Source organism: Natrix helvetica, assembly GCF_964273705.1.
Source record: "Natrix helvetica genome assembly, chromosome: 6".
Lineage (NCBI taxonomy): Eukaryota > Metazoa > Chordata > Lepidosauria > Squamata > Natricidae > Natrix > Natrix helvetica.
This window is the reverse complement of record NC_138553.1, coordinates 1070547-1098464: the sequence shown is the minus strand read 5'-3', so window position 1 is coordinate 1098464 and position 27918 is coordinate 1070547. Positions and strand designations below refer to the sequence as shown.

The following is a 27918-nucleotide window of genomic DNA, read 5'->3' as shown; positions in this document are numbered from 1 at the left end:
GCCTCAATGGGCCACTGAGGAAGAGCTGAGGATCTTTGAAGTGGGGATGGTGTTGATGTTGTGGATGGATCTAAGCCTTCAAGAGAAGGAGTTGCTGAGGGTCCCATGAAGATTTTATCTATTTTCTGATTGGAAGGAAGGCAGAAAAGAAGGTTTGCCCTCTTTTCACCCGAGAAGTGGCCTCCCACACAGAGGTTCTTTGGTGCCATCCAGAACAGGTCCAGATCTTGGCAGCCTGGAAGGACTAGCCTAGCACCACCCCAGCCCCCTGGAATCCCCCCACATCCCCCCACCCCCATAGCCTTTCCAACAGGCTGCTGCATTGATGCCCAGCATAGGGTTTGCAATCAGCTTTGGGGGCAGGAAAGTGGGGCTGAAGCCCAGCAGATTCTCCACCCTCTGATTCAAATGAGGAGGACATGCAAGGGAGAATCATCGCAGCACCAATGGATGGTCCTTCTGATGAGACACCCCACCCAACCACCCCTTGAGCCCAAGCCTTGCCATGCAGAAGAGCCTGGGGTCTTCAGCTTTAAACCTCCACCATCTCCTGGGTCTCCAAAATAAACAAGGCCAGTCATGCTAGAGAGAATTTATTGGACCTCCTGGCCTACCAAGAGGAGCAAAGTCAGATCCAAGCTACAGAAAGCATCCGTGAAGCGAAGGGGTGCAGAGCAGAGATTTCAGCAGGCAGGGGGGCTTCCTTGCTTCTCCAGATTTCTCCAAGTGCTTCTCTGCCTCTGGAGCAGCCGAAGGAACCGTTTGCACTAGTATCGGCACTGGCAGAGAAATGGACGCAAAGCTGAACAATCATCATCATTCCACCGGAGATATCCTGGGAAGGAAAAGAGAAAGGATTTTCAAGATTTTGAGAGCAAGACCCTGGGAGCATTCCAAGGGATCCTCCTGCATTGGCAGGAGGACATGAGGATACCATGGGTGGAGAACCTCACCTACTAAAGTGGACTTGGAATTCAGTGTGTTGTTTTAATCCAGGTAACTGACCTAGCCTTCAGGTTACTTTTCTTCCTTTAGTCTAGGATTTTTAGAATAGAAGAGAGCAGAGCTGAGCATAATTCTGTATTGGTGAAGTGTGATTGAACACACAAGGAATTTGTCTCTGGTGCATAATCTCTCGGTGTACAAATAAAGAAGAAAGTGATCGGTACAATCATTAATCATAATATGTAACAAGAAGAGGTAAGTCATAGATGCCAATAGGAGAAGGAAGTAGGAAAGATGAGAAGATGAGAAAGATGAGCCAAAGAGAAGGATAATACTCCAGAAATACCATATGGGGAAATATCTTTAGGCATAATCAGTGCTGTGGGAATTAGGAGTTTGGCAGAGTGATGGCATGGGGGAAGAAACTGTCCAGTTGTCCCAAAGGTTCTTTTTCAGGAGGCAAGTGGACTTTCTTGTTTTTTTCTTTTGAAGACATCTCGCTTCTCATCCGAGAAGCTTCTTCAGCTCTGACTGGATGGAGGGGAAAGGAAGGATTGATATTCCGTGCAGACAGCTGGTCATTTGCATCCTTTTAGAGGGTCATTGAGGCCACTTGGAGGTTTCTCTGTGCCCTCAGTGCTTCAGACCCTCTAAAATGATGCAAATGGCCACCTGCCTGCAAGGAATATCAATCCTTCCATTCCCCTCCATCCTATGGAGCTGAAGAAGCTTCTTGGATGAGAAGCGAAACATCTTCAAAAGAAAAAACCAGAAAGTCCAGTTGCCTCCTGAAAAAAGCACCTTTGGGACAAACTTGACCTGGATGACTGAGAATCTCTACAAACCATCTCGTTGTTTTGCCATGCAATGCCCCATAGCCGCATCCCGAGGGAAGAGATGGTTTATAGCCAGGAGGAGAGGGGCTGTAGATATTACAAATACAATACAATACAATAGTAGAGTTGGAAGGGACCTTGGAGGCCTTCTAGTCCAACCCCCTGCCTAGGCAGGAAACCCTATACCATTTCAGACAGATGGCTATCCAACATCTTCTTAAAGACTTCCAGTGTTGGGGCATTCACAACTCCTGGAGGCAACTTCTGTTCCACTGATTAATTGTTCTGTCAGGAAATTCCTCCTCAGTTCTAAGTTGCTTCTCTCCTTGATTAGTTTCCACCCATTGCTTCTTGTTCTACCCTCAGGTGCCTTGGAAAATAGTTTGACTCCCTCTTCTTTGTGGCAACCCCTGAGATATTGGAACAATGCTATCATGTCTCCCCTAGTCCTTCTTTCTCTTAAGCTAAACATACCCAGTTCCTGCAACCGTTCTTCATTTTTTTAGTCTCACGGTACCACCTATTCTGTACCTGTGCATTTCGTTTCTCTTGACTAAATGTAGAACCTTACTCTTTTCACCATTGAATTTCATTTTATTAGATAGTGCCCAATGTTCAAGTTTGTCAAGATCCTTCTGTATCTTAAGCCTATCTTCTGGAGTGTTGGCTATTCCTGCCAGCTTGGTATCATCTGCAAATTTGATGAGTTCCACATTTATTCCCTCATCCAAATCATTGATGAAGATGTTGAAGAGTACTGGGCCCAAAACAGAGCCTTGGGGGACTCCACTGCATACTTCCCTCCATGTAGTTGCAGTTCCATTGAGGACTACACGTTGAATGCGGTTGGTCAGCCAGTTACGTATCCATCTGGTGGTGATGCTGTCTAACCCACATTCTTCTACTTTATCTAGTAGTAGGTTATGGTCTACCTTATCAAAAGCCTTACTGAAGTCCAAGTAAACTATATCAACGGCATTCCTCTGGTCCACTAATTTTGTCACATTATCAAAGAATGCAATAAGATTAGTCTGGCATGATCTGTTTTTGACAAATCCATGTTGACTTTTGGCTATTAGTTTGTTTGCTTCTAGGTGTTCGCAAATTCGTTGCTTGATTATTTTTTCCAGAATCTTTCCAGAATCTTTCTCAGCCCTCTTTCAGGTTCGTTCAGTGTACATGCAGTGTTGTGTTATAACGCTTCACAGTGTTAGGAAGGAATAATGGCTCCCATTGTTAATGGTGTGTCCCAGGGACGTTTTGTGCTCCCTTGACTGTCCAGATTGTAGGATTGATGCAAAGGATAAACCATGGTTTACAATTGCAGATTGTAGGATTATGACAAGGGATAAACCATGGTTTACAATTGCAGATTGTAGGATTGTGACAGGGGATAAACCATGGTTCGCCCAGCAGCTCAGAGGGATGAAGCGACATAAGAGGCAGCTGGAGCAGAACTGGAGGAAGACAAAGAGGGAGGCCGGCCGGACACACGTAGGAGCCCATATGGGCTTCTAGGTTGGGATGATGACAAGAGCAGCAACACTAATTATTTATCCAACCTTCCTGCATCTCCAGGTAGCAAACCAGCCTCCCTCTTTCAGGTAACCAGGTGCCTCCTAGGTAAGCAGGAACTGGGGGAGCCCTTGCAAAGTCACTAGGAGGGACATTCTGGGCCCCTGTGAGATAAAGTCACTTGACTTCCCTTGGAGTTGGACTCTGGCTGGGAAGAATCCTGACAGTCCTGGTGTTTCCCCCAAGATGGGCTGGTTTCAAATCAGAGACCTGACTTGCTGCTAGATTTTGGTTGATTTTAATGCTATTCATCTTAGTATAATGTTAATGGGATTTTTATGCTGCTTAATGTTTGTTAGGGTGTTGGTTATAAGGTGGGAGGCTACGGAACTGTTTTAAACTAACTAATTAACTAACAAAAAACAAACAAACAAACAGTGGTCATGAGTGCCCAAGGGGTGAATATTCCAAGATGGACCCACTGGATCCTCATTGTTGGAATTGCACCTCAACCGTCTCACCATCATCTTGGCTCACCTGTATTGTCCACAATCTCAACACAGAATTCTATGTTCTTGTAGTGGTCAGGCTGATTTTTGTCCCAGGATAGGTAATCGGTTTTAGATCTGTCTGTCCACTCCCAGTTGTAGTTCTAAGATGCAAAAGAAGCCAAGTTGGCCAATTGAGGAAGGGGCTCTTCAGGGCCCAGGTCAGAGAGGAAGGTTTTCAGGTTTTAAGGATCAAACAGAACATTTCTCTCCTCTCTCCATCTCTCCATCTCACTTGATCTGGAACAGCTGAGTTAAACTTGGTGAGTGCTTGGATGGAGGAAGATCAGGAGATCCAGGGAGAAAAATAGAACCCAGAAGAAAACTATCTGGAGTCTCCATGAAGTCACCAGCTCAGCTTGAGAGCCATCTTGCCTCATGCTCAACATGATGGCAGCCCTGGAAGATATTGATTGATCTCAGAACAATAAACAGGGTCAAAATCAATGAGTTCTTTGGTGGGAGACCACTAGAAAAACCCCAGGATTATCCGAGACACTAAGAAACTGAAAGGAAAGGGAAGCGAGATGGCAGCCTGGCTGAATTTTCCTGCAGAGCATCTGGGGGAGAGAGAGAGCAACCACAAGGAAGGGCGTTTATTCATCAGGGGAGAAACAGGTGTGTTTGTGTGTTTGTACTGTGCAAGTGAGAAAAGGGCAGGGATCAGACTGCATGGTCCTACCCACAATCTGGACTTTGTTGAACCCTGCACATCTCCTCACTGGGGTCTACAGCTCTTGATCAGTTCTTGGCTTAGATGCACATTTCATCAGTTACAACCTGACATCCCCTGTCCCTTCAGAGAAAAGGCAGTCTGAAGATGCGACCACAGCTGAATTCCAGATTGCTTCTCTCCTTTTTTCCCCTCAAACCATAACCATGTCCTCCTCCTTCTCCTTCTCCTCCTCCTCCTCCTCTTTCTCCCCCCCTCTCTCTCCTCAGCTAAGAATAGCTAAGCATGGTTAAACTTGAACATTTGAATAGGTGACCATCATGAGATCCAGAAACAGAACACCCCAGGAGAAAAACATCCCGGGAATTCAGGTGTTTGGATGTTCAGTTTTTGGCAAAAGGATCCCTTTTATCCCATTGGAGGATCCTTCAAAAAGCCCATTGGAAATAGTAATTATGAATCTGGGAACATTATCAGCCGAAAGAGACCTACTTTGTTTGGATCATGCAGTCCAATCCAGACATGGGTTTTGTTTCTGAGATAGTCAGTGATGTACTCAGCCAAGTCATCTGACTCTGTCTTGCAGTGGATGGAGGCAAGGTGGCAGCCTGGCTTGTGTTTCCTGCAGAACGTCTGGGAGAAGAACAGAAGAAGACTTATGGGCATGTGGCAGAGAGCAGAGAGCTGGCTGAAGGGTCCCAGCCACCCATCTTCATTCTGTTGACCCCTGAGGATGTCCCTGCTAGAGTCCACTTCTCTTGAGCAGCTCCTGACATGCTCACCTGTGAATAAATCATGAATGTATTCATTGGTTAAAATCTCAGATCCCCATCACTTCAAAGTCCCACCCCAGATGTCTGAAGAGGCCATCCAGAGTTGGTGGCAAAGCCTCAGGAAGTCTATTGTCTGGAAGGCCTTCACCCACCACTGCATACTGGCCATGAAAGGCTCTCTCTGGACGAAAGCCCATGTCTTCCACGGATACCTGAATTCCAGGCTCCCCTAAAATCATGACCTTTGCTGAGTTTTCACACACCCATCCAGGCCTCCCTGGGCTCTGCCTAGACTTCTCCCCTGCCTGAACTAGAAAATTCACAAGCACACAAAGACCTCTAACCTCTGCGTCGGCCCAGTTCTTTTGTTCCTCGAAGACCTTGTAGCAGAATCCAGACATGGGGAGCCAATCTTGAGGACAACAGCCGCCTTTGACCCCTGTGTGGGAAGAGAGGAACCTGGATGAGAAGAAGGCCAGGAAAAGAGGAGGAGGAAGAGGAGGAGGAGGAGGAGGAGGAAGGGGAAGAGGAGCAGGAGCTGGATCTGTAGAGGAAGCCAAATGAGAAGATGGTCAGAAGAGGAGGAGGTGCAGGAGACAGCTGTGTCTGCAGAATAGGTCTGCTGAGTTACAAATGTCTTTCATGAAAATAAATTGAAAATGATTTGGATTACAGACACAGCAGCTGCATTAGCAAAATGTCCAAACCTTCGTCACAGGTAGCCTTGATTCATTTCTTTGAAGATTCATATCTTGTGTGAACTCACCTCTTAGAGAGAGGGCCACGACCAGCAAACCGAGGCTCACAAAGAGGAATCGCCCCATGGTCTTCCGTCCTTTCCTGCAGAGGGGAGCAAAGAGGGGCAAATTGGAAGGGGAAATGAGAGCTGTTCAAGGTCCCCAACAGAACCCCACATTCAATCTGGTACCCTTTCCTGACAGTCCCAAATGTTGTCTTGCAGGTTTGCAGTCGCTCGGAAGGACCCTGTGTCTCCTTCATGGTCATGTAACAGGTGTGATGGGAACCCAGTGGCTCTTGTCAAATTGCTGCACAATTCCCAGGGTGGGGGTGGGTTTCCTGAGAAGGCCTCTCAGAGGAAGACCTCTCTCATAGAAGAAGAAGAGGTCCACCATTTATCCAAAGCTCCTGAAGCCACGAGAAGAAGCAACGGATGGAAACCAATCAAGGAGGGAAGCAACTTGGAACGAAGGAGACATTTCCTGAGAGTGAGAACCATCAGTGGAATGTCTTGGCTCCAGAGGTTGTGGGTGCTCCAACACTGGAGGTTTTTAAGAAGAGACTGGACAGGCATTTGTCCGAAATGGTATAGGGTTGAGCAGGGGGCTGGACTAGAAGACCTCCAAGGCCCCTCCAACTCTCTCATTCTGTATTCTGTTATTCTCTCCCAGAGATTCCCAAGAGATCCCATGCCCTCTGCCGTAGGGATCCTTCCCCAGATTTCTTGCTGGAACCTGGGCATTGCCTGCAGCCACCTGGAGGAGGTCCCTTCAGATGGAGAGAGACACACAGGGGTGACCTCATCCAGAGGCCTCACCTATCAGTTTCCGCCCAGGTGGGAGAGCAGCACTCACCTGTCCCTAGGATGCTTCAGTCCAACTCTGGGTCCTTGTCTCAGATGTTGAAGCCCAAGTAGACGCCTCGAGGTGGAGAATGAAGCAGGATGATGATGCTCTGTGCAGAAGGAGGACATGGGGAGGTTATTCCTGGTCAAGTCCTTTATACCCCCCAAACCACAAAACCCACAAACGGAATATCAGGGTGTCAACGGTTGCCCTCTTTTCCCATATATGGCTTAAACTTCTCTGGCAGTTAAAAAATGCAGAGAGACGTGTGCATAAGTTGGCCTTAAAAGCTTTCATCATATAACTGTCATTCCAGCCAGTTGATACGCTCTACGTGCTTAATTTAGTAACATTTTAGCAATATTTGCAAGGCTGTGGTTTGACTTTTTCCTGCCCACCTTTTCTCAATTCAACTGGTGATCTTCATTGTGCCACTTAGTTCAATATAAAGTTGAAATTCACTTGGAATCAATGAAATTCCCATCACTGGGATGGCAAAATGGCTGCTGGATTCTGGGATATTTAGGAGTGGACTCTACGATGACCATCTCAGAATTTACCCATGTAATAAGATCATGATCGTTGGGGAACTGGGACTATTAGAGAGAATCAATACATGAGTTGGGTCCCCCAGCAGGACTAGAACTTACCATCTCCTGGTGATTGGCCCAAAGTAACCTGATTGGCTTTCCTGCCTAAGGCAGGACTAGAACTTACCTTCACGGGGTGATTGGTCCAAAGTCACCCAGCTGCTTTTCATGGCTAAGGAAGATCAGGAGATCCAGGGAGAAAAATAGAACCCAGAAGAAAACTATCTGGAGTCTCCATGAAGTCACCATCTCAGCTTGAGAGCCATCTTGCCTCATGCTCAACATGATGGCAGCCCTGGAAGATATTGATTGATCTCAGAACAATAAACAGGGTCAAAATCAATGAGTTCTTTGGTGGGAGACCACTAGAAAAACCCCAGGATTATCCGAGACACTAAGAAGCTGAAAGGAAAGGGAAGCGAGATGGCAGCCTGGCTGAATTTTCCTGCAGAGCATCTGGGAGAGGGAGAGAGCAACCACAAGGAAGGGCGTTGATTCATCAGGGGAGAAACAGGTGTGTTTGTGTGTTTGTACTGTGCAAGTGAGAAAAGGGCAGGGATCAGACTGCATGGTCCTACCCACAATCTGGACTTTGTTGAACCCTGCACATCTCCTCACTGGGGTCTACAGCTCTTGATCAGTTCTTGGCTTAGATTCACATTTCATCAGTTACAACCTGACATCCCCCGTCCCTTCAGAGAAAAGGCAGTCTGAAGATGTGACCACAGCTGAATGGGCCTTACCCTTCAATCAATCAGAATGGAGATGGAAGGGACCTTTGAAGTCTTCTAGGCCAACCCTCTGCTCATGCAGGAGACTCTAGACCATCCCAGACAAATGGCTGTCTGGTCTCTTCTTAAAAACCTCCAGTGACGAAGCACCTACAGCTTCTGGAGGCAAGGAGTTCCACTGGTTAATTGTCCTCACTGTGAGGAAGTTTCTCCTTAATTCCAGATTGCTTCTCTCCTTGATGAGTTTCCATCTGTTGTTTCTCTTCTTAACTTCTGATGCTTTGGAAAATAAGTTGACCCCCTCTTCTTTCTGGCAGCCCCTCAAATGCTGGAACACTGGTATCATGTCCCTACTAGTCCTTTTTCCCCCACAAACCATAACCACGTCCTCCTCCTCCTCCTCTTTCTCCCCCCTTCTCTCTCCTCAGCTAAGAATAGCTAAGCATGGTTAAACTTGAACATTTGGATAGGTGACCATCATGAGATCCAGAAGTAGAACACCCCAGGAGAAAAACATCCTGGGAATTTTAGTGGGGTGGACCTATTTCTTTGTGATTGCCAGTAAATAGTACTTGTATTCAGAAAGTCACTGGGAAATGAAGGGTTAACATACACAGATTTGTATGGGGCCCCTCTGCTTGTGGGGCCCATGTGCAAGTGCCCATCAGGTCCCTGCATTTAGTCAGCCCTGGGAACTGAGAGCGAGCGGTGTTTATCAGCTTGCTTCTTGTAGGCTTCTGTGGCATCTGCTAGAGCTTTCTTCATATTTCCCCATCCTTCCTTTAGTGTGTCCATCCATTCATTCAGAGACATGGAGGAGGGAGGTTCTCTAGGCAGCTCAGGCATGGCAACAAATTCCATGCCACTGGTAATCTGGAAGGGAGTTAATTCAGTGCTGCTGTGGACTGCATTGTTGTACGCCACTTTGGCGAAAGGTAGCAAGTCTGACCAGTTGCCTTGCTGATAATCCATGTAACACCGGATGTATTGTTCCACCATTGCAATGGTCCTCTCCGCTGCGCTGTTCGTGCTGGAATGAAATGCTGAGCTGAGTCCTTGTGTGGACCCAATGGATCTCAGGAACTCTCTCCAGAACCTGGCAGTGAACTGGGCTCTGCAGTCTGAAATGATCCTCGTGGGTACCCCTTGCAGGGGATAAATGTGTTTCATAAACATTTTCACTAATTTCTTTGCAGATGGCAACCCTGAGTAAGGGATAAAATGCCCCTGCTTGCAAAACAAATCAATAACTGTCCAGATTGCTCTATTCCCACTGCTGTCTGGGAGCTCGAAGGTGAAGTCCATTGCGATCTCTTCCCTTGGTTGGCTAGGGCTCGCCACTCGTTGTAGTAGTCCAGGGGGCTTCCCCGGCCGTGTTTTCATTGTTGTGCAAATAGCACAGTTTTCTTACGTAATCTTCCACCTCCGATTTCATCTTTGGCCACCAAAATTGATGCCTAGTGAGGTGGAGCGTTTTGAGGAATTCAAAGTGTCCTTCTAGTTTTGCACCGTGGCTTTGCTGTAGAACTTCCAGCCTCAACCCCACGGGGAAGTACAGCCTGGACCCCTTCCAGGCTAAGCCATCATTCATCATTAGGATGTCCTTGTTATTGTTGAACCACGGATCTGCCGGGAGCACCGATTTCATCGCTGTCGTCAGCTTATCCTGGCTTCGGGTGTTTTCTTGGGCCCCCTTTTGGTGGGAGGAAGAAATGATGGGGTGAACAACTTCTTCCTCCTTACTGTCGTACTGCGGTTTTCTCGACAAAGCATCCGCCAACAGCTTCTTCCCTGCAGGCATGTGTTTAAGTTCAAATTGGAACCTTTGGAAGTATTGGGCCCAGTGAACTTGTCTTGGGGATAGTCTTTGATGGCTTTGAGAGCTTCAAGGTTTAATAATAATAATAATAATAATAATAATAATAATAATAATAATAATAATAATAATAATAATAATAATAATAATAATAATAATAATAATATTTATTTCTTAGCCGCACCCTCTCCCGAAGGACTCGGGGTGGCGTACAACAAAACATAGGAAATAAATATATAGACAAACATACATATAACAAAACATATACCGAGACATATACAAAACATATACTAGGAGGAGGTGAATTGGTAGATAAAAACAAGTAAAAACACAATGTTTAAAAACCCCTAAGTAAATTGGATGCAATTAAAATATCCCAGATAAAAAACCCGTCAGGAGCGATAAAATTAGATCAGAGTAGAGCCAGGCCAGCAACTTGAAATAGGTGGGTCTTGAGCTTTACACTGAAGGAGCAGAGGTCAGAGGTATTCCTAATATCCGGGGGGAGGTCATTCCACAGGGCTGGGCCCGCCACAGAGAAGGCTCTACTCCTAGGCGCCGCCCCCCGGCACTGCCTGGTGGACGGCACCTGGAGGAGACCCTCTCTGTGCGAGCGGATTGGTCGCAGGGATGTATGGTGCAGAATACGATCCCGCAGGTAACTAGGTCCTGAGCCATGGAGCGCTTTGAAGATCGTTATCAAAACCTTGAAACGCACCCGATAGACCACAGGAAGCCAGTGCAGCTCGCGCAGGAACGGTGTCACATGGGAGTACCTAGTACTCCCCATAATTACCCGCGCGGCTGCGTTCTGGACCAACTGTAGCCTCCGGGTGCATTAGTCCAGACCTCGAACGGTATATCCCACCCCCTTCCAGGAGATGTCTCCACGTGAGCAGGGACCACCTGATCGCGAATGCTTCTTTCTCCCAAATGGCCCCCCTCCTTTCAGTAGGGGTGAGTTTTTTTGAAGATGTAAGCGCATGGCAAGAGGTGGCCCTCTTTATTCTTTTGCAGTAGCATTGCCGCTATCGCTACATCACTGGCATCCATCTGGATTATGAATTGTCGCTCTGGATTGTGGTATTGAAGCTGGACTTGCCGTACCAGCTTCATGTGTTCTTCCAGGGTTTCAGAGAAGACCAAGATGCCATTGAGGTAAATGAGCACTCCGCGGTACAGGGGCTCATGCAGCACCTCATTTATGTACTGCATGAAGACTGCAGGTGCTCCTTGTAGCCTGAATGACATGACTTTGTATTGAAAGCTGCCAAGGAGGCAGTTAAAAGCGTCTTCCACTCATCTCCCTCTAACCCTGGCTTAAGAGCTTATTATTTGTGGGGCTTCACCCCTGCCAAGGAGAGGCCCATCTGAAGATGCCCCCGCCAGGTGCCCAACTCTTAAGGAAGTGGGAAAGGGGCAAAGGTCTTCTGTGGGTCCTATGGAGAGAAATTCCTAGCAAGAGATGTGGGGGGGGAGCACAGGTGGGATTTAGCCGGTTCTCACCGGTTCAGTTAGTTAATTGCTTATGCAGTTCGGAGAACGGGCTAAAAATAAAGTGCAAGAGAGTGATCCCTCTCCCCCCCCCTCTCTCCCTCCCTCCCTCTCTCTTCAGTTAATAGCTCCACTTAACAGTTGCAGCTGGAATGCAGCCAATACACACTGAATCAAGTCAATAAACAACAGAAACTGACAGGATTAGGGCAGGGAAACCCATCAATCACCCATCTAGGGATGGGATTAACCCCTTCCCTTCAGGAAGAAGGACAAGATTACAAACATTTTCATTATAAAGAGTTTTAAGTAACACTTCTGTGATCAGCTTATACTCCCTGGAATTTCCCAAGATCTTTTAGAGCTGCTGCAGTGTTGGCTACTGCTTGTTTCTTCCTGGGGGGAAAAGATACAGGAGGGGACAAGGATGCAGATGGATCACACAGGCTGTGAATTCAGGGCATGTGTGGTCCAGCCAGCTGTATTGCTTCTGCTGTGAGGCACAGCAAAGGGAAGATAGAATAATAGAGTTGGAAGGGTTAATGGCTTTTGGCAGCATGCCCAGACTTTCACTTAGCCTGAGCAGCTGAAATTGCACAGTAGGCCAAATCAGGGACAAAGCCACTTCCGCAAGAGGATTCGGGCAGATCAGATCAGGAGGGGGTTTTCAGAGGCAAGAAAGTTGGCCTCTCCAGACCGCAGAGGCCCTGCTGGAACTCACCACTCAAGGAGAGGGCCACAACCAGCAAGCCAAAGGTCACAAAGATGAATCGCCCCATGGTCTTCCTCCCTTCCCTACAAAGAGAAAAGCAAAGAGGGGAGAAGGAGACCATGGGAAAGCCCCCCACCAGAAAGGAGACCCAATGTCTATCCCAGGACCAAGCAAGGTCTCCCAGTTTTTATCTCCCAGTTTTCCTTTGCCATGCTGGCCCCTGTTTCTCCTTCCTTGGTCATACAACAGCTTTAATGTGTCACAGCAGATCCTGCACTGCTGTGTAATTTCTGGGGGTCTTCCCTAAGAAAGCCGTCCTAGAGATCTCTTTCTCTCTCACTCAGAGATCCCCAATAGATCCCTGCCTTAAGGACCTTCCCACAGTCCTCTGCTGGAACCAGGGTGTTCCCTGCAGCCCCCTGGAAGATGGAGAGAGACAGACGCAGGAGGGATCTGCTGCAGAGGCCTCACATCTCAGGTGCCCACAGGTGGGAGAGCTGCACTCACCTGTCCTTTTGCCTCCACAGGTAGCAAGTCTGCTCAGTGGCAACTCCAAGCTCCCCTCCTGCAAAGGGAATGGAGGCATTAAAAGGCAAGGACAGGGGGGGGATTTCTGTCGGGCTGGGGAGGGCAGAGGGAGAGAGAATTTGCTTTGCTCCAGGATTTTTGGTCCTGATTAACAACCTGAAACCAGCTTGTTTGCATCACTAGATTTGGGACACAATGAAGGCACAAAACCTGACTCCCTGGAGGTAAATTGGATGGATTGATTCTTCCGATCCCTAAACTCACCCCGATGGTCTGCTTATCAGAGCTTGGAGCCCCAGATTTCATCTCTTTCAGCTGAATGCTAAGAGACTCTGCAATAAAGCTCCCTTGTCCATGACTGTGGCATATGGACAGAAGGACTCGCTTCCTTGTTCCTCCTCCCCTTCTTCCTCTTGCTTTCCTTCCAAGGGAAAGAAGACAACTTTTGGCTTGTGGCACAGGGTTCCAATCCTTTGTGGGTGCTCTCTCGATTGATTGTTAACCTGCCAACGACCAGCTAAACTGCTGCTCTGGGATATTTGGGGATCCCTGTTAAGAGTCCTGAGATCCTGAAGACACGACACCTGGGATGTCTTTATTCAGGGAATTTATCTGGGTCCCAGCAAACATTGTCGCATGGCAACTAAATTTAATTGAAATGTGAGAAAAAAATGTCCCTGGGGATAAGATCCATCCAACAGTAGAAGACTCTCACCCTGAAGGTGGTGGGTTCTCCATCTTGCAGGTTGGCCAGAAGAGGCTTCAGAGATGGCAGAAGTGATTTTCCTACCTCTTGCAGAGGGTGGAACAAGTGAGTCCCACCAACTGCATAAGGTGACCATTCTGTGATCCTGTGATCCAGGGTGAGGGATCAGGGAAGCCAGTCCAATGTCCCACTGAAAGGAGGTGGCACAATGGCTCCTCTCCCTCCGTCTCTTCTACGTTTCACAACCATGTTGATCCCAATGGAGAGATCCGTATATGGGGCAGAGCAGCATCTGGCCGAGAGATCCCACTGGGCCAAAGACTCAGAGGTCACAGCACATTTGGCCAAGGGAGAAATGGGACATGCTCACCCAAGCAAGAAACATCTACTGCCTTTCAAAGCAGCTCATCCTTGACAGGAAGTAAATATGCTTCCTAAGAACTTAACAAGATAAGTGTTTGAAATTTAGTCAACAAAATGATACTGTGGTTGTGTGGCCATAGCTGCCACATAGACTTCTGGAGATTATATGAAAAAGGCACAAATCAAAGGAGCAAAAGAGGAAAGGAGGAAGGGAGGACAGATTGTGGAGAAGGTTCTGGTGGAATGTACCATCTAGAGTCACAAGAGGGAGGGACACTTTCTGAGATGGCAATGAGGAAGCGGAGTTTGGAATGTCTGATGGGCTTGAAGAGAGCAAGTTGGACCCTCCCTAGCAGCTCGCAGAGTACATGAATATGAAAATAGTTGCTTTAATCTGGCAAGATTCTGTCTGGAGGCAAACAACAATAAAGGGCCTTTTCAGAGGCAGCTCCATGGGTCATTCTCAGTTCTTTAGGCCTAGTGTGGGTTCAGATCAAAGGAAGGAAATGGCCAAGAAAAGTGGCCGGCAGGGACTTTAATGGGCCTCATCTCCTACAGAAGCTTTATAGATCTTTATTTCATCTTTACTAGCCAGAAAATCAGGGGTGAGTTCCAGCGGTCAGAACTGCTGATTCGCTTGTGGGTGCGCCACATAGGCACATTTGATGTGCGCTTTGCACGCATGCACAGGACAATAAACAGTTTCTGCACATGTGCGGAAGCAGAAAACAAAATGGCGGTGCTTGTGGTGCCGCCCGGAGAACTGGTTCAAGGGCGTGGCAGGCCTGGGTTGCTGTCGGTTCCGGTGACCCTGGCCGCCAAACCACTACCTGTTCAGCCGAACTGGTCCAAACCGGTTGGAACCCACCACTGCAGCAGATGGGTGCCAGCGAACGTCTGATTCTGAAATTGGCAGCAAATTGACCAATGGGCCAACTCGCACTCTTTGCCCCACAACCTAAGGTTCACACATAAATGACAAGGTTAATTTACACACAATGAACACGAAGAGTGAAAGCACCCACTGGTGGAGGCCCTGACAGAGCCAGTTTCCAATTTCAGAAGCATAGAATCAAGATCACATGAAGGATTAGCAACGCTTTGTAAAGCCGTAGTAAGGCCACACCTGGAAAGCGGCATCCAGTTTTGGTCACCACAATACAAAACAGATGTTGAGACTTTCGGGGGGAGTGCAAAGAAGAGCAATTGTCCTCTTCTGAGCTGACACCAGGGGAGGTATCTGGGGAAGGGTCCGGGGGAGTCATCTGGGTGGTGGGCAGATTTCAGGCTCAGCTGGACCCTCCAAGTTAGAATGGCACCTGAAAGTAAATTGACTTCCCCCGTCAGACAAAATTGCCTCTGTATAGCGAAGGTTGGGGGTCCAGATAGAATCCGGCTGTCCCTTTGGCAGTGAGCAGCAGATCAGGGGTGGGTTTCCCTTTTTTTTACTACCGGTTTGGGGGCGTGGCCAGGCTGCCATTGCTACCAGTGTGGAAAGGGATGGCCAATCTCTCCTCCCTATTCGGCCAAACTGGATCAAACCGGTAGGAACCCACCTCTGTGGCCAATCTCTCATCCCAGATGCCCAGCTACACCAAGCAGGGGACTTTGTTTTGGCCACAGAGATGGAGGAAGATGCTGGGGGCAGATGGTCACTTGAGTGATACCAGTGAGGTAAGGATCTACATGTTTGGGAGAAGGCAATGAGAAACATCTCCTGTGGTTGACTAAGGAAGCCTCATGGATGGTCAGTGTGAAATATCCGTGGTGGAAGTAAATGATGTGGCCCTGAGGTCAGATGGGCCTCAATGGGCCACTGAGGAAGAAGGAGTAGGGATGGTGTTGATGTTGTGGATGGATCTAAGTCTTCAAGAGCAGGAGTTGCTGAGGATCCCATGAAGATTTTATCTATTTTCTGATTGGAAGGAAGGCAGAAAAGAAGGTTTGCCCTCTTTTCACCCGAGAAGTGACCTCCCACACAGAGCCTCTTTAGTGCCATCCAGAACAGGTCCAGATCTTGGCAGCCTCAAAGGATTAGCCTAGCACCACCCCAGTCCCCTAGAATCCCCCACCCCCATAGCCTTTCCAGCAGGCTGCTGCATTGATGCCCAGCCCAGGGCTTGCAATCAGCTTTGGGGGCAGGAAAGTGGGGCTGAAGCCCAGCAGATTCTCCACCCTCTGATTCAAATGAGGAGGACATGCAAGGGAGCATCATCGCAGCATCAATGGATGGTCCTTCTGATGAGACACCCCACCCAACCACCCCTTGAGCCCAAGCCTTGCCATGCAGAAGAGTCTGGAGTCTTCAGCTTTAAACCTCCACCATCTCCTGGGTCTCCAAAATAAACAAGGCCAGTCATGCTAGAGAGAATTTATTGGACCTCCTGGCCTACCAAGAGGAGCAAAGTCAGATCCAAGCTACAGAAAAGCACCCGTGAAGCAAAGGGATGCAGAGATTTCAGCAGGCAGGGGGGCTTCCTTGCTTCCCCAGACTTCTCCAGGTGCTTCTCTGCCTCTGGAGCAGCCAAAGGAAACGTTTGCACTAGTATCGGCACTGGCAGAGAAATGGACGCAAAGCTGAACAATCATCATCATTCCATAGGTGATACCCTGGGTAACAAAAGAGAAAGGTTTTCAGGGAGACCCTGGGAGCATTTCAAGGGATCCTCCCTCATTGGCAGGAGGACACGGGGATGGCACAGAGGATGCCCTCATCTGCTAAAGCAGACTTGGAGTTCAGCATTTTGTGGTAACCCAAGTAACTTAAGTAGCCTTCAAGTTTCTTTTCTTCCTTTAGTCTGGGATTTTTACACGATTCTTTTTATTGGTTTTTATATGGATGGGCCATGTCTCAATTTTTCTCTTCTATGTAGTCTATGAGTGGCTGAGAGTCCTCCGACTGAGGTTTATTTTTATTTATTTATTATTCACACTTATAGACCGCCCCCTCTCCCGGAGAGGACTCGGGGCGGTGTACAGTCACTAAAATACATTATAAAATACATACATAAACAATTAAATTAATACTGGTGAAGGAGGTTATGAGACTGTAATCGAATAATAAATATAATACGTTAAAAGCCTATAAAACCCTTAAAACCCAATTAAAATAAATAAATCCCGGGAGGTAAAACTAAGACAGTGCCAGGCCAGCTGATTGAAATAGGTGAGTCTTTAACTTTTGCCGGAAGGAGCGGAGGTCGGTGGTGGTTCGAATGTCTGGGGGGAGGTCATTCCAGAGGGTTGGGCCCATCACAGAGAAGGATCTACTCCTAGGTGTCGCCCGCTGGCATTGCCTAGCAGACGGCACCAGGAGGAGCCCCTCTCTGTGTGAGCGGATAGGTCGCAGGGACGTATGTGGTAGGATGCGATCCTGCAGATAACTAGGTCCTATGCCATGGAGCGCTTTAAAGATGGTAATCAATACCTTGAAACGCACCCGAAAGGCCACAGGTAGCCAGTGCAGCTCGCGCAGGAGAGGTGTTACGTGGGAGTAACGAGTACTTCCCATAATAACCCGCGCGGCTGCGTTCTGAACTAGCTGCAGTCTCCGGATGCGTCCCAAGGGAAGCCCCATGTAGAGGGCATTGCAGTAGTCCAGGCGAGACGTCACCAGCGCATGAGTGACCGTGCGCAGGGCACTCCGGTCCAGTAGGGGGCGCAATTGGCGCACCAGGCGAACCTGGTGGAATGCCCCCCTTGCCACGGCTGTCACATGGTCCTCCATTGACAGCCGGGCATCAAGGAGGACACCCAAATTGCGCGTGAGATAGACTTTTTATATATAGATGATATAGATATATATAGAGAGATTTAAGATAGAAAACACAAAATTCAGATGTGGTGGCCTTTCAAAAGCGGGTTAAAGTGGAGCTTCTTTGTTTTATTAGGAGTTGATGGTCCTGTAATGATTTTCAAATATGACTCCAGTTTATGGGAATGGGATGGAGTGGAATGGAGTGGAGTAGAGAAAACTAGACTAGACTAGCGTAGACTACAATAGACTACAATAGCATAGAGTAGAGCAGAGCAGAGGTCTGTATGTAACAAGAGGAGGTAAATCATAGATGCCAATAGGAGAAGGAAGTAGGAAAGATGAGAAGATGAGAAAGATGAGCCAAAGAGAAGGATAATACTCCAGAAATACCATATGGGGAAATATCTTTAGGCCTAATCAGTGCTGTGGGAATTAGGAGTTTGGCAGAGTGATGGCATGGGGGAAGAAACTGTCTAGTTGTCCCAAAGGTTCTTTTTCAGGAGGCAAGTGGACTTTCTTGTTTTTTTCTTTTGAAGACATCTCGCTTCTCATCCGAGAAGCTTCTTCAGCTCTGACTGGATGGAGGGGAAAGGAAGGATTGATATTCCGTGCAGACAGCTGGTCATTTGCATCCTTTTAGAGGGTCATTGAAGCTAATTCTCTGCTTGATTATCTTTTCCAGAACTTTTCCTGGTATTGAGGTCAGGCTGATAGGTCTGTAGTTTCCTGGATCTATTTTATTTATTTATTTATTTATTTTTTTGAAGATGGGAACCACATCACATCTCCAACATTTAGATTGTAGATTCGGATACATACAGGCTAGCCCTTTTGGATCTAAATGCCATCTGTCCTCACTTCATCGGGTTTGTTAACCCAGAGAGGTGGAGGAAACGGAAGCTCAGGGGATTTTTAATAAAAAGCTTTTTAACAGTTTTAGGGGGCTCCAAAGGGGAGGGGAGGGTTAAACCGACCAGGAATGGGATTAGTGCCAGGCGAACAGGTGTGGTCAGGAGGGGAGTGAGCGGAGCAAGGGAGAGGGGGGGAAATAACATTCCTACAGAGGGCTTTGTTATACCAACGGTCGTGGGGAGGGGTAGGTGCGAGGACAGACATAATAATACCTGCAGTCGGTTGGGAGACCGTGGTCGTTGGATATGCCCGGTCATTTGTACCAACCCCGCATACTAGGTGGCCAGGATCGACAGAGACTGGGCCTGAGGCTGATGCTGTGTATGCGAGGTCTGTTGTTAATAAGGCCCCCCTCATAAAAGACTTGATCTCTGAGGGGGAGCCTGACCTCGCAGGAATAACGGAGACCTGGTTGGGCCACGAGGGTGACTTGCCCCTCGTGGAAATGTGCCCACCAGGCTACCGTGTATTCCACCAGCCACGGGCCCAGGGGAGGGGTGGTGGGGTAGCGGTGATCATACAGGAGAGTCTGGAACCGAGAGAGTTCACTGTGCCACAGACATCCGGGTGTGAGTCTCTGAGTGTGAGGTGGGGCCCAGGGAGACAGTTGGGCCTGCTGATTGTATACTTGGCTCCTCACTATACATCAGCGGCCCTGCCCGAACTCCTCGAGCTGATCGCAGAGATGGCAATAGAGACCCCCAGACTGTTAGTTATGGGGGATTTCAACTTGCCGTCGATGGGAGAAGCATCCGAGGTGGTTCGGGAGTTCATGGCTTCCATGACAGCCATGGACCTGACTCAATTAATTCAGGGCCCCACGCACGAGGGAGGTCACACACTGGATCTTGTTTTTGTCTCTGGCCAGTGGGCGAGTGATCTGGGAATAGGGGACTTAGCCACCACACCCCTGTCATGGTCAGATCACTCACTTCTCCGGCTTGACTTCCCTGGTACTACCCCCCACCGCAGGGAGGCAGAACCAGAATGTCCTAGATGGTTCCGCCCCAGGCGCCTGATGGAACCGGAAAGGTTCCAGATGGAGCTTGGGCCACTTCCTGTCGACCTGACCCGCTCCCGGACGGAGGACCTGGTGGCCGCATGGAATAGTGCGGCCGCCGGGGCCCTAGACCGGGTTGCGCCTCTGCGGCCTCTCCTATGGCAAAGAACCACCCTGGCCCCTTGGTTTACCGAGGAGCTGAGGGTGATGAAACTCCATAAGATACGCCTAGAGAGCAGATGGAGATCCTCGCGTTCCGAATCTGACCAAACACAGATAAGAGCCTACTTAAGGACATACCTTGTGGCATTGAGGGTGGCCAAACGTCGATATTGTGCCGCTCTCATTGCATCCGCAGACAACCGCCCTGCCGCCCTGTTTCGGGTGACCCGCTCTCTTCTATCACAGAGGCCGCGGGAAGCCCCTTTGCAGGGCAGGGCAGAGGAATTCGGGGAATACCTGCAGGATAAAATCGCTCAGATCCGGAGGGAATGGGTCTCCTTCAGTGATCCAGGGGAGACGTCCGAGGCCAGTCTTGAGAGACCATTTTGGGAGGAGTTTGACTCTGTTGCCTCCGATGATTTGGACAGGTTGCGTGGACGACTGCGAGCCACCACATGTTTATTGGACCCATGTCCCTCCTGGCTTGTACTGGCATCCTGGGAGGTCACACGAGGCTGGCTCTTGGGAATGGTGAACGCTTCGTTGAGTGAGGGGTTCCTACCAGCCGCCTTGAAAGAGGCGGTTGTGAGGCCCTTACTCAAGAAGCCTTCGCTGGACCCAACTGAGCTAGCTAATTATCGTCCGGTCTCCAACCTTCCCTTTTTAGCGAAGGTTGTAGAGAGTGTGGTGGCCACGCAGTTCCCACGCCACCTGGAGGAAACTGACTATCTAGACCCGCGCCAGTCCGGCTTCCGACCCGGGCACAGCACGGAGACGGCCTTGGTCGCGTTGGTCGATGATCTCTGGAGAGCCAAAGATAGGGGCTGTTCCTCTATCCTGGTTCTGTTAGACCTCTCAGCGGCTTTCGATACCATCGACCATGGTATCCTATTGCGCCGGCTGGAGGGGCTGGGGGTAAGGGGCACCGTTTTATGGTGGTTCCACTCCTACCTCTCCGACCGGACGCAATGTGTGTTGGCAGGGGAGCAGAGGTCGACCCTGAGGCCACTCACTTGTGGGGTGCCACAGGGGTCGGTCCTCTCGCCTCTCCTGTTCAACACATATATGAAGCCGCTGGGTGAGATCATCCGTGGCTTTGGGGTGGGATACCATCTGTACGCTGACGATACTCAGCTGTACATTTCCACCCCGAACCACCCCAACGAGGCCGTTGACGTGATGTCCCGGTGTTTGGAAGCCGTACGGGTCTGGATGGGAGACAACAGACTTAAACTCAACCCTTCCAAGATGGAGTGGCTGTGGCTACCGGCCTCTCGGTTCAACCAACTGATTCCATCGCTGGCCATTGGGGGCGACCAACTGGCCCCCGTGGAGCGGGCGCGCAATTTGGGCGTCCTCCTGGATGCCCGGCTGTCTATGGATGACCATGTGGCAGCCGTGGCAAGGGGGGCGTTCCACCAGGTTCACCTGGTGCACCAATTGCGCCCCCTATTGGACCGGGATGCCCTTCGCACAGTCACTCATGCGCTGGTGACGTCTCGTCTGGATTACTGTAATGCTCTTTACATGGGGCTTCCCTTGAGATGCACCCGAGGACTGCAGTTGGTCCAGAACGCGGCCACGCGGGCAGTGATGGGGAGTACAAGGTACTCCCATGTGACACCTCTCCTGCGCGAGCTGCACTGGCTCCCTGTAGTCTTTCGGGTGCGTTTCAAGTTGTTGATCACTATCTTTAAAGCGCTCCATGGCACAGGACCTAGCTATTTGCGGGATTGTATCCTGCCCCATACATCCCTGCGACCAATTCGCTCTCACAGAGAGGGACTTCTCCGGGTGCCGTCCACTAAGCAATGCCAGAGGGCGGCGCCGAGGGGTAGGGCCTTCTCTGTGATGGGCCCAGCCCTCTGGAATGACCTCCCCCCCGACATTAGGACAGCTACCGATCTCCGCTCCTTCCGCACAAAACTCAAGACCCACCTGTTCCAACTAGCCGGCCTGGCCTGAATTATAACTATACATTCTAATCCCCCTGGATAATTTTTAAATTTTAAATTAAGTTTGACTTTGGGTATTTTAATTGTTTTTAATTGCATTATGTTGTTCTTAACTAATTGATTATTTATTTATTATGTATTGTACAATTTTTTTTTTATATCTCCTCCTCGTTATTTATTTATTGTGTAATGAATTGTACGCCGCCCAGAGTCCCTTGGTGGAGAGGGAGCGGCCTATAAATTGGATTAATAAATAAATTTTTACAGGCTCGGGCTATTTGCTGATATTCTGCCTTAGTTATGTCCCCCTCTTTCCACTTTTTATACTTATCTTTTTTGTCTTTTGATTTGTCAGAGAGTTCTTTATGCAGCCATGCTGGTTTCTTTTGGGAGCTGTTATTTTTCTTCTTCATTGGTATTGTGCTAGACAGGACTTTTTTAATCTCACTTTTCAAAATTTCCCAAGCTTTTTGAGTTGTTTTCCCCTTGGGGATAATTATCCATGGAATTCTTCCCAAGCTCTCTCTAAGTTTACTGAAATTAGTTCTCTTAAAGTCCAAGACTCTAGTTTGACTTTGTTCTATTAATTGTGTTTGCATAATGTTGAATTCCAATATTGCATCAATCCTTTCATTCCCCTCCATCCAGTCAGAGCTGAAGAAGCTTCTTGGATGAAAAGAGAACCATCTTCCAAAGAAAAAAAAACCAGAAAGTCCAGTTGCCTCCTGAAAAAAGCACCTTTGGGACAATCTTGACCTGGATGACTGAGAATCTCTACAAACCGTCTTGTTGTTTTGCCATGCAATGCCCCATAGCTGCATCCCGAGGGAAGAGATAGTTTATAGCCAGGAGGAGAGGAGGCTATAGATATTTTCTCAGCCCTCTTTCTGGTTCGTTCAGTGTACATGCAGTGTTGTGTTATAACACTTCACAGTGTTAGGAAGGAATGATGGCTCCCATTGTTAATGGGGTGTCCCAGGGACGTTTTGTGCTCCCTTGACTGTCCAGATTGTAGGATTGATGCAAAGGATAAACCATGGTTTACAATTGCAGATTGTAGGACTGTGACAAGGGATAAACCATGGTTTACAATTGCAGATTGTAGGACTGTGACAAGGGATAAACCATGGTTCACCCAGCAGCTTAGAGGGATGAAGTGACATAAGAGGCGGCTGGAGCAGAAATGGAGGAAGACAAAGAGGGAGGCCGGCCGGACATGCGTAGGAGCCCATATGGGCTTCTAGGCTGGGATGACAAGAGCAGCAACACTCATTATTTATCCACCCTTACTGCATCTCCAGGTAGCAAACCAGCCTCCCTCTTTCAGGTAACCAGGTGCCTCCTAGGTAAGCAGGAACTGGGGGAGCCCTTGCAAAGTCACTAGGAAGGACATTCTGGGCCCCTGTGAGATAAAGTCACTTGACTTCCCTTGGAGTTGGACTCTGGCTGGGAAGAATCCTGAAAGTCCTGGCGTTTCCCCCAAGATGGGCTGGTTTCAAATCAGAGACCTGACTTGCTGCTAGATTTTGGTTGATTTTAATGCTATTCATCTTAGTATAATGTTAATGGGATCGTTATGCTGCTTAATGTTTGTTAGGGTGTTGGTTATAAGGTGGGAGGCTACGAAACTGTTTTAAACTAACTAACTAACTAACTAACAAAAAACAAACAAACAAACAGTGGTCATGAGTGGCCAAGGGGTGAATATTCCAAGATGGACCCACTGGATCCTCATTGTTGGAATTGCACCTCAACCGTCTCACCATCATCTTGGCTCACCTGTATTGTCCACAATCTCAACACAGAATTCTATGTTCTTGTAGTGGTCAGGCTGATTTTTGTCCCAGGATAGGTAATCGGTTTTAGATCTGTCTGTCCACTCCCACTTGTAGTTCTAAGATGCGAAAGAAGCCAAGTTGGCCAATTGAAGAAGGGGCTCTTCAGGGCCCAGATCAGAGAGGAAGGTTTTCAGGTTTTAAGGATCAAACAGAACATTTCTCTCCTCTCTCCATCTCACTTGATCTGGAACAGCTGAGTTAAACTTGGTGAGTGCTTGGATGGAGGAAGATCACCGCCCCGAGTCCCTTTCGGGAGAGGGGGCGGTATATAAATGCTAATAATAAATAAATAAATAAATAAATAAATAAATCAATCAATCAGGAGATCCAGGGAGAAAAATAGAACACAGAAGAAAACTATCTGGAGTCTCCATGAAGTCACCAGCTCAGCTTGAGAGTCATCTTGCCTCATGCTCAACACGATGGCAGCCCTGGAAGATATTGATTGATCTCAGAACTATAAATGAGGTCAAAATCAATGAGTTCTTGGGTGGGAGACCACCAGCAAAACCCCCGGACTATCCAAGACACTAAGAAAATGGAAAGATGGGAGGAAGCCCTGCAGTCCCTGATTTAATGGCCCACCAGACTCCCAATCAGGGTCAGAGGCCATTCAGTGGGCCAGAAAGAGGAAGGTAGGTGGAAGGAGCAGCTGACTGCCAGAGAAGCCCTTGATCCTGAGGTGGAGGTCAAAGCAGGATCCATCCCTTTGGGGGCTCCAAACACAGCAGTCAGTTCTTCAACTGGGCAGGAAGGGTTGGGCAAGAGAAGGAGTCAATATTGCTCTTCAGAGGCTTTGTCCAAGGCAAGAGTTTTCGGCAGAGACAGAGCCTTCTCTCTCCCTTGGGAGGAGCCCTCAGAAAGCCTCAGAGGAAGGACCTACCTTATTTGTATCCCGGAGTCCGATCCAGACCTTGCCCGCAGGTGAGAGATAGTCAGTGAGGTATTCAGCCAAGTCACCTGAGTGTGCATCGTTAAGGATGGAGGCGAGGTGGCAACCTGGCTTCAATTTCCTGCAGAACACCTGGGAGAGAGAGAGAGCAACCAGAAGGAAGGGTGTTAGCTCAGCAGGGAAGAAATACGTTTGTTTGCAAGTGAGACAAGAGCAGGGATCCGATTGCATGGTCCTATCCACAATCTTGAACCCCACAGATTTCCTCACTGGGGTCTGCAGCTCTTGACCAGTTCCTGGCTTAAATTCCCTTCTTGTCCATTGCAATCTGAGATGCCCTTCAGAGGCAAGGCAGTCTCAAGATGCCAGCCGAGTTGCCAGCGAAACATCTTGAAATCTCTTGTCTGCAAGACCGTCACTCAACCCTAAAGCTCAACAGGGAATAAGGACTAAGAGAGTTGGACGGGGTCTTGGAGGTCTTCTAGCCTGCTCAAGCAGGGAACCCTATACGATTTCAGACCAATGGCTCTCCAGGCTCTTCTTGAAAGCCTCCAGTGATGGAGAACCTAGGACCTCTGGAGGGGAGCCGTTCTATTCCACGGATCATTTGTTCTCAGTGTCAGGAGATTTCTCCTTATTTCTGGGTTGGTTCTCTTGATTTGTTTCCATCAATTGCTTTTTTGTGTGCCTTTGGGTGCTTTGGAGAATAGTTTTTCTCTCTCTCTCTCTCTCACACACACACCAGGGGTGGGTTTAATTTTTTTTTACTTCTGGTTCTGTGGGTGTGACTAGGTGGGGGGGGGCATGTGACTGAGTGGGCGTGGCCAACCTGACTCATGCACACTCAGTCACATGACCCCCACCACCACCAAGCCACTGTGACTCTGCAAGCAGGATGGGCGGGAGGGAAAAAAGTTCACCCTATTCCTGGCTCAGGACAAGGGGGGAGGCGGAACTGGCTGAAACCCCCCCAAAAAACCCCAGGTCTGTGCATGCAATCTGGTGTTGAGTCCCATTGTGGGGCTTGCCATACCTGGGGGTGGAGGTGGTGAAGGGAGAGGCATGAGGGGTCCGTCTTGCTGGATGGATGGCTCCCCAGTGCCCACACCAGCCGATCCTCAGCTTTTCACCAGGGGAGGCACAAACCACAGCAGCGGTGTGCTCGGGAGCAGATGCTCGTCGGCTGTGGAGTCTGGAACGTGGCCAAGGGATGGCCGATCATCAGGGCCATGCCGGCGAGCAAAGTGAGAGCTTGCAGACACAGACAATGCTTCTCTACTGACATGCTGAGGCTTCCCAGATCCTGCTGGACTTTACTGACTTTTCTGACTCACAGGCGAATGCCAGCTGACCAGCGGCCTAGGTCGCCCAGCCAGGGGCACAGCCTAAGCCCAGGCCATCAAATGTGCTGGGAGGCAGCAGGTCCCAGAGCTGACTTTGCAGGTGTTTGGTGTGTTTACGTTCCCTCTCTTCCCTGTTGCTCCGGCCACTTCAAGAGAGGTCAAGATGGGAGGTTTCACCAACTGAAATCCTTGTCTCAAGCCATGATTGTGTGTATTTTCCTCTTTCCCTCCGGCCCTGCTTGCACAGTCCATGCACGTGGTGAAGGCGAGGCAGGGCGAGGGTTGGAGCAGGCTGGTCCGGGAGCGTGGCCAGCCAGCCATCACTATTGGTTGAGCAACCCATGCCCAATTACCACTACCGGTTCACCCAAACTGGGCCAAACCCGGAGCAACCCACCTCTTACACACACACACACACACACACACACACACACACACGAGCCACAGTGGCTCAGTGCAGTACTGCAGGCTACTTCTGCTGAGTGCCAGCTGTCTGCAATTTGGCAGTTCAATTCTCACTAGGTTCCTGGTCGACTCAGCCTTCTGTCCTTCCGAGGTGGGTAAAACAAGGACCCAGATTGTCGGGGCTCATAGCTTGACTCTGTAAACGGCTTAGATTGGGCTGTAAAAGCCCTGTGAAGCTGGTCCTTCTTTTCACCACACCAGCGATACCCAATTCCTGCAACCGTTCTTCGTATGTTTTAGCCTCCAGCCCCTTACTCTGCCCAACAGATACTGGCCAAACCATAATACAGTCCGTAGAATACGTGCATTTCAGACTGTCCTAAAATCATGACCTTTGCTCCCTTTTCATGCACCCAACCCAGTGGCCCTCCACTTCAGCCCAGCCAGAGGAGACTTGGAGGGTCTTCCAGGCTCCACCAAGACTGTTCCTCCCCCTGGCCCAAGATAAAAGCCCTTCTAACCTCTGCATCATTCCAAGTCTTCAGTTCACGGAAGACCTTATAGCAATGCCCGTTCGTGGGGAGCCAATCAAGAGGACATTGATAACCTTTGGCTCCTGTAGGGGAAGAGAGGAAGCCAATGAGAAGATGGCCAGGAGAAGAGGAGGGGGAGGAGACAGCTCGGTCTGCAGAACATGCCTAACCTTCTGAGGTACCAACATTTTGGATGGCAGGAAATTGAAACTGACTTGGCCTCGGACAGAGTGGCTGCATCTGCAATTTTTGTGGGACTGCCCACCACTGCCCACCGCCCAGGAGGGGTCCTTCTGAAGAAGCCCCTCCCCCATTGGATGCTCAGCTCTCAGGTCCCTGGAAAAGGGTCTCAGCTCTTGTGTGGGTCCCAGGGACAGGGATACTAGCCCCACTCGGCTTTTATTTCTTTCAATTTTATTTATTCATGTAATAAATTTATTTCCTGTCGAAGCAGCTTTTTAATGGAGAAAAGGACAGATCTTTCGCCAAACCTTTAACTGTTCATGAATGATTCTGAATTTTGATTGTATTTTGTTTTGCATGGTTGCAAACGGCCCTGCGTTTTGGGGCAAAGAGAGAAGGAGGGATCTAAATGGCACAATAAACCAAACAGAAGAAAAGCAACTTCAGGGAGAGGATGCTGGGAGGGGTCACACCAGGAAGGGGTTCAGAGGCTAGAGAAATGGCCTCTCCGGACACGAGAGACCCTGTTCAAACTCACCATTTAGGGAGAAAGCCAAGACCAGCAAGCCGAGGGTGAGGAAGATGAATCGCCCCATGGTCTTCCTTCCTTCCCTGCAGAGAGGATGGGGGGAGGAAAGGAGGGGAGATGGCTGGGAAGTCCAGCCTATGACCAAGCGGGGGACTCCCACACTTCGGCTTGCACTGTTTCGCTGGACCCGTTTCTCCCTCCTTGGTCATCCAGCAGCCTTGGTGGGTCAGAGTGGACCCTGCCTTGCTGGAAAGGCTCCCCTGTGCATCTCTTTTGCTTCCCCAGAGAGCCCCTGCTGCCTGCCTCCTGCAGACCCCCTACTGCTACCTGGACGTTGCCTGCAGCCCCCTGCAAGGGGTCCCTTCAGGTGGAGAGAGACAGAGGCAGGAGGGATCTGCTGCAGGGGCCTCTCAGGTGCCCACAGGTGGGAAAGCTGCACTCACCTGTCCTTTTGTCTTCACAGGTAGAAAGTCTGCTCAGTGGCAACTCCAGGCTCTCCTCCAACAAAGGGAATGGAGGCATTGATAGGCAAGGCAAGGGGTGGATCTATTGGAGGTGGGGTGGAGGGAAAGAGGAAATAGTCTTCTTGAGAAAGG

At 49.1% G+C, this 27918-nt stretch overlaps 1 protein-coding gene across 2 annotated transcripts; it reads right to left on the bottom strand.

The window, feature by feature from the left end:
• Nucleotides 1-577: 577 nt before the first annotated feature.
• On the bottom strand, nt 578-27918 carry LOC309394515 (C-type lectin galactose-binding isoform-like). Of its 2 annotated transcripts, none has more exons than XM_081957762.1 (6): nt 27766-27916; nt 27332-27405; nt 26599-26693; nt 24321-24461; nt 3834-3948; nt 578-835 (listed from the first exon to the last, which is right to left on the bottom strand). In XM_081957762.1, the coding sequence occupies exons 2-6, from the start codon at nt 27387-27389 to the stop codon at nt 768-770; spliced, it is 477 nt and encodes a 158-aa protein (XP_081813888.1). In that variant the 5' UTR covers nt 27390-27405; nt 27766-27916; the 3' UTR covers nt 578-767. The 2 variants fall into 2 exon arrangements, with proteins under 2 accessions (XP_081813888.1, XP_081813889.1); XM_081957763.1 differs by lacking the exons at nt 578-835; nt 3834-3948 and adding exons at nt 16170-16423; nt 23379-23493 and having other exon boundaries at nt 27766-27918.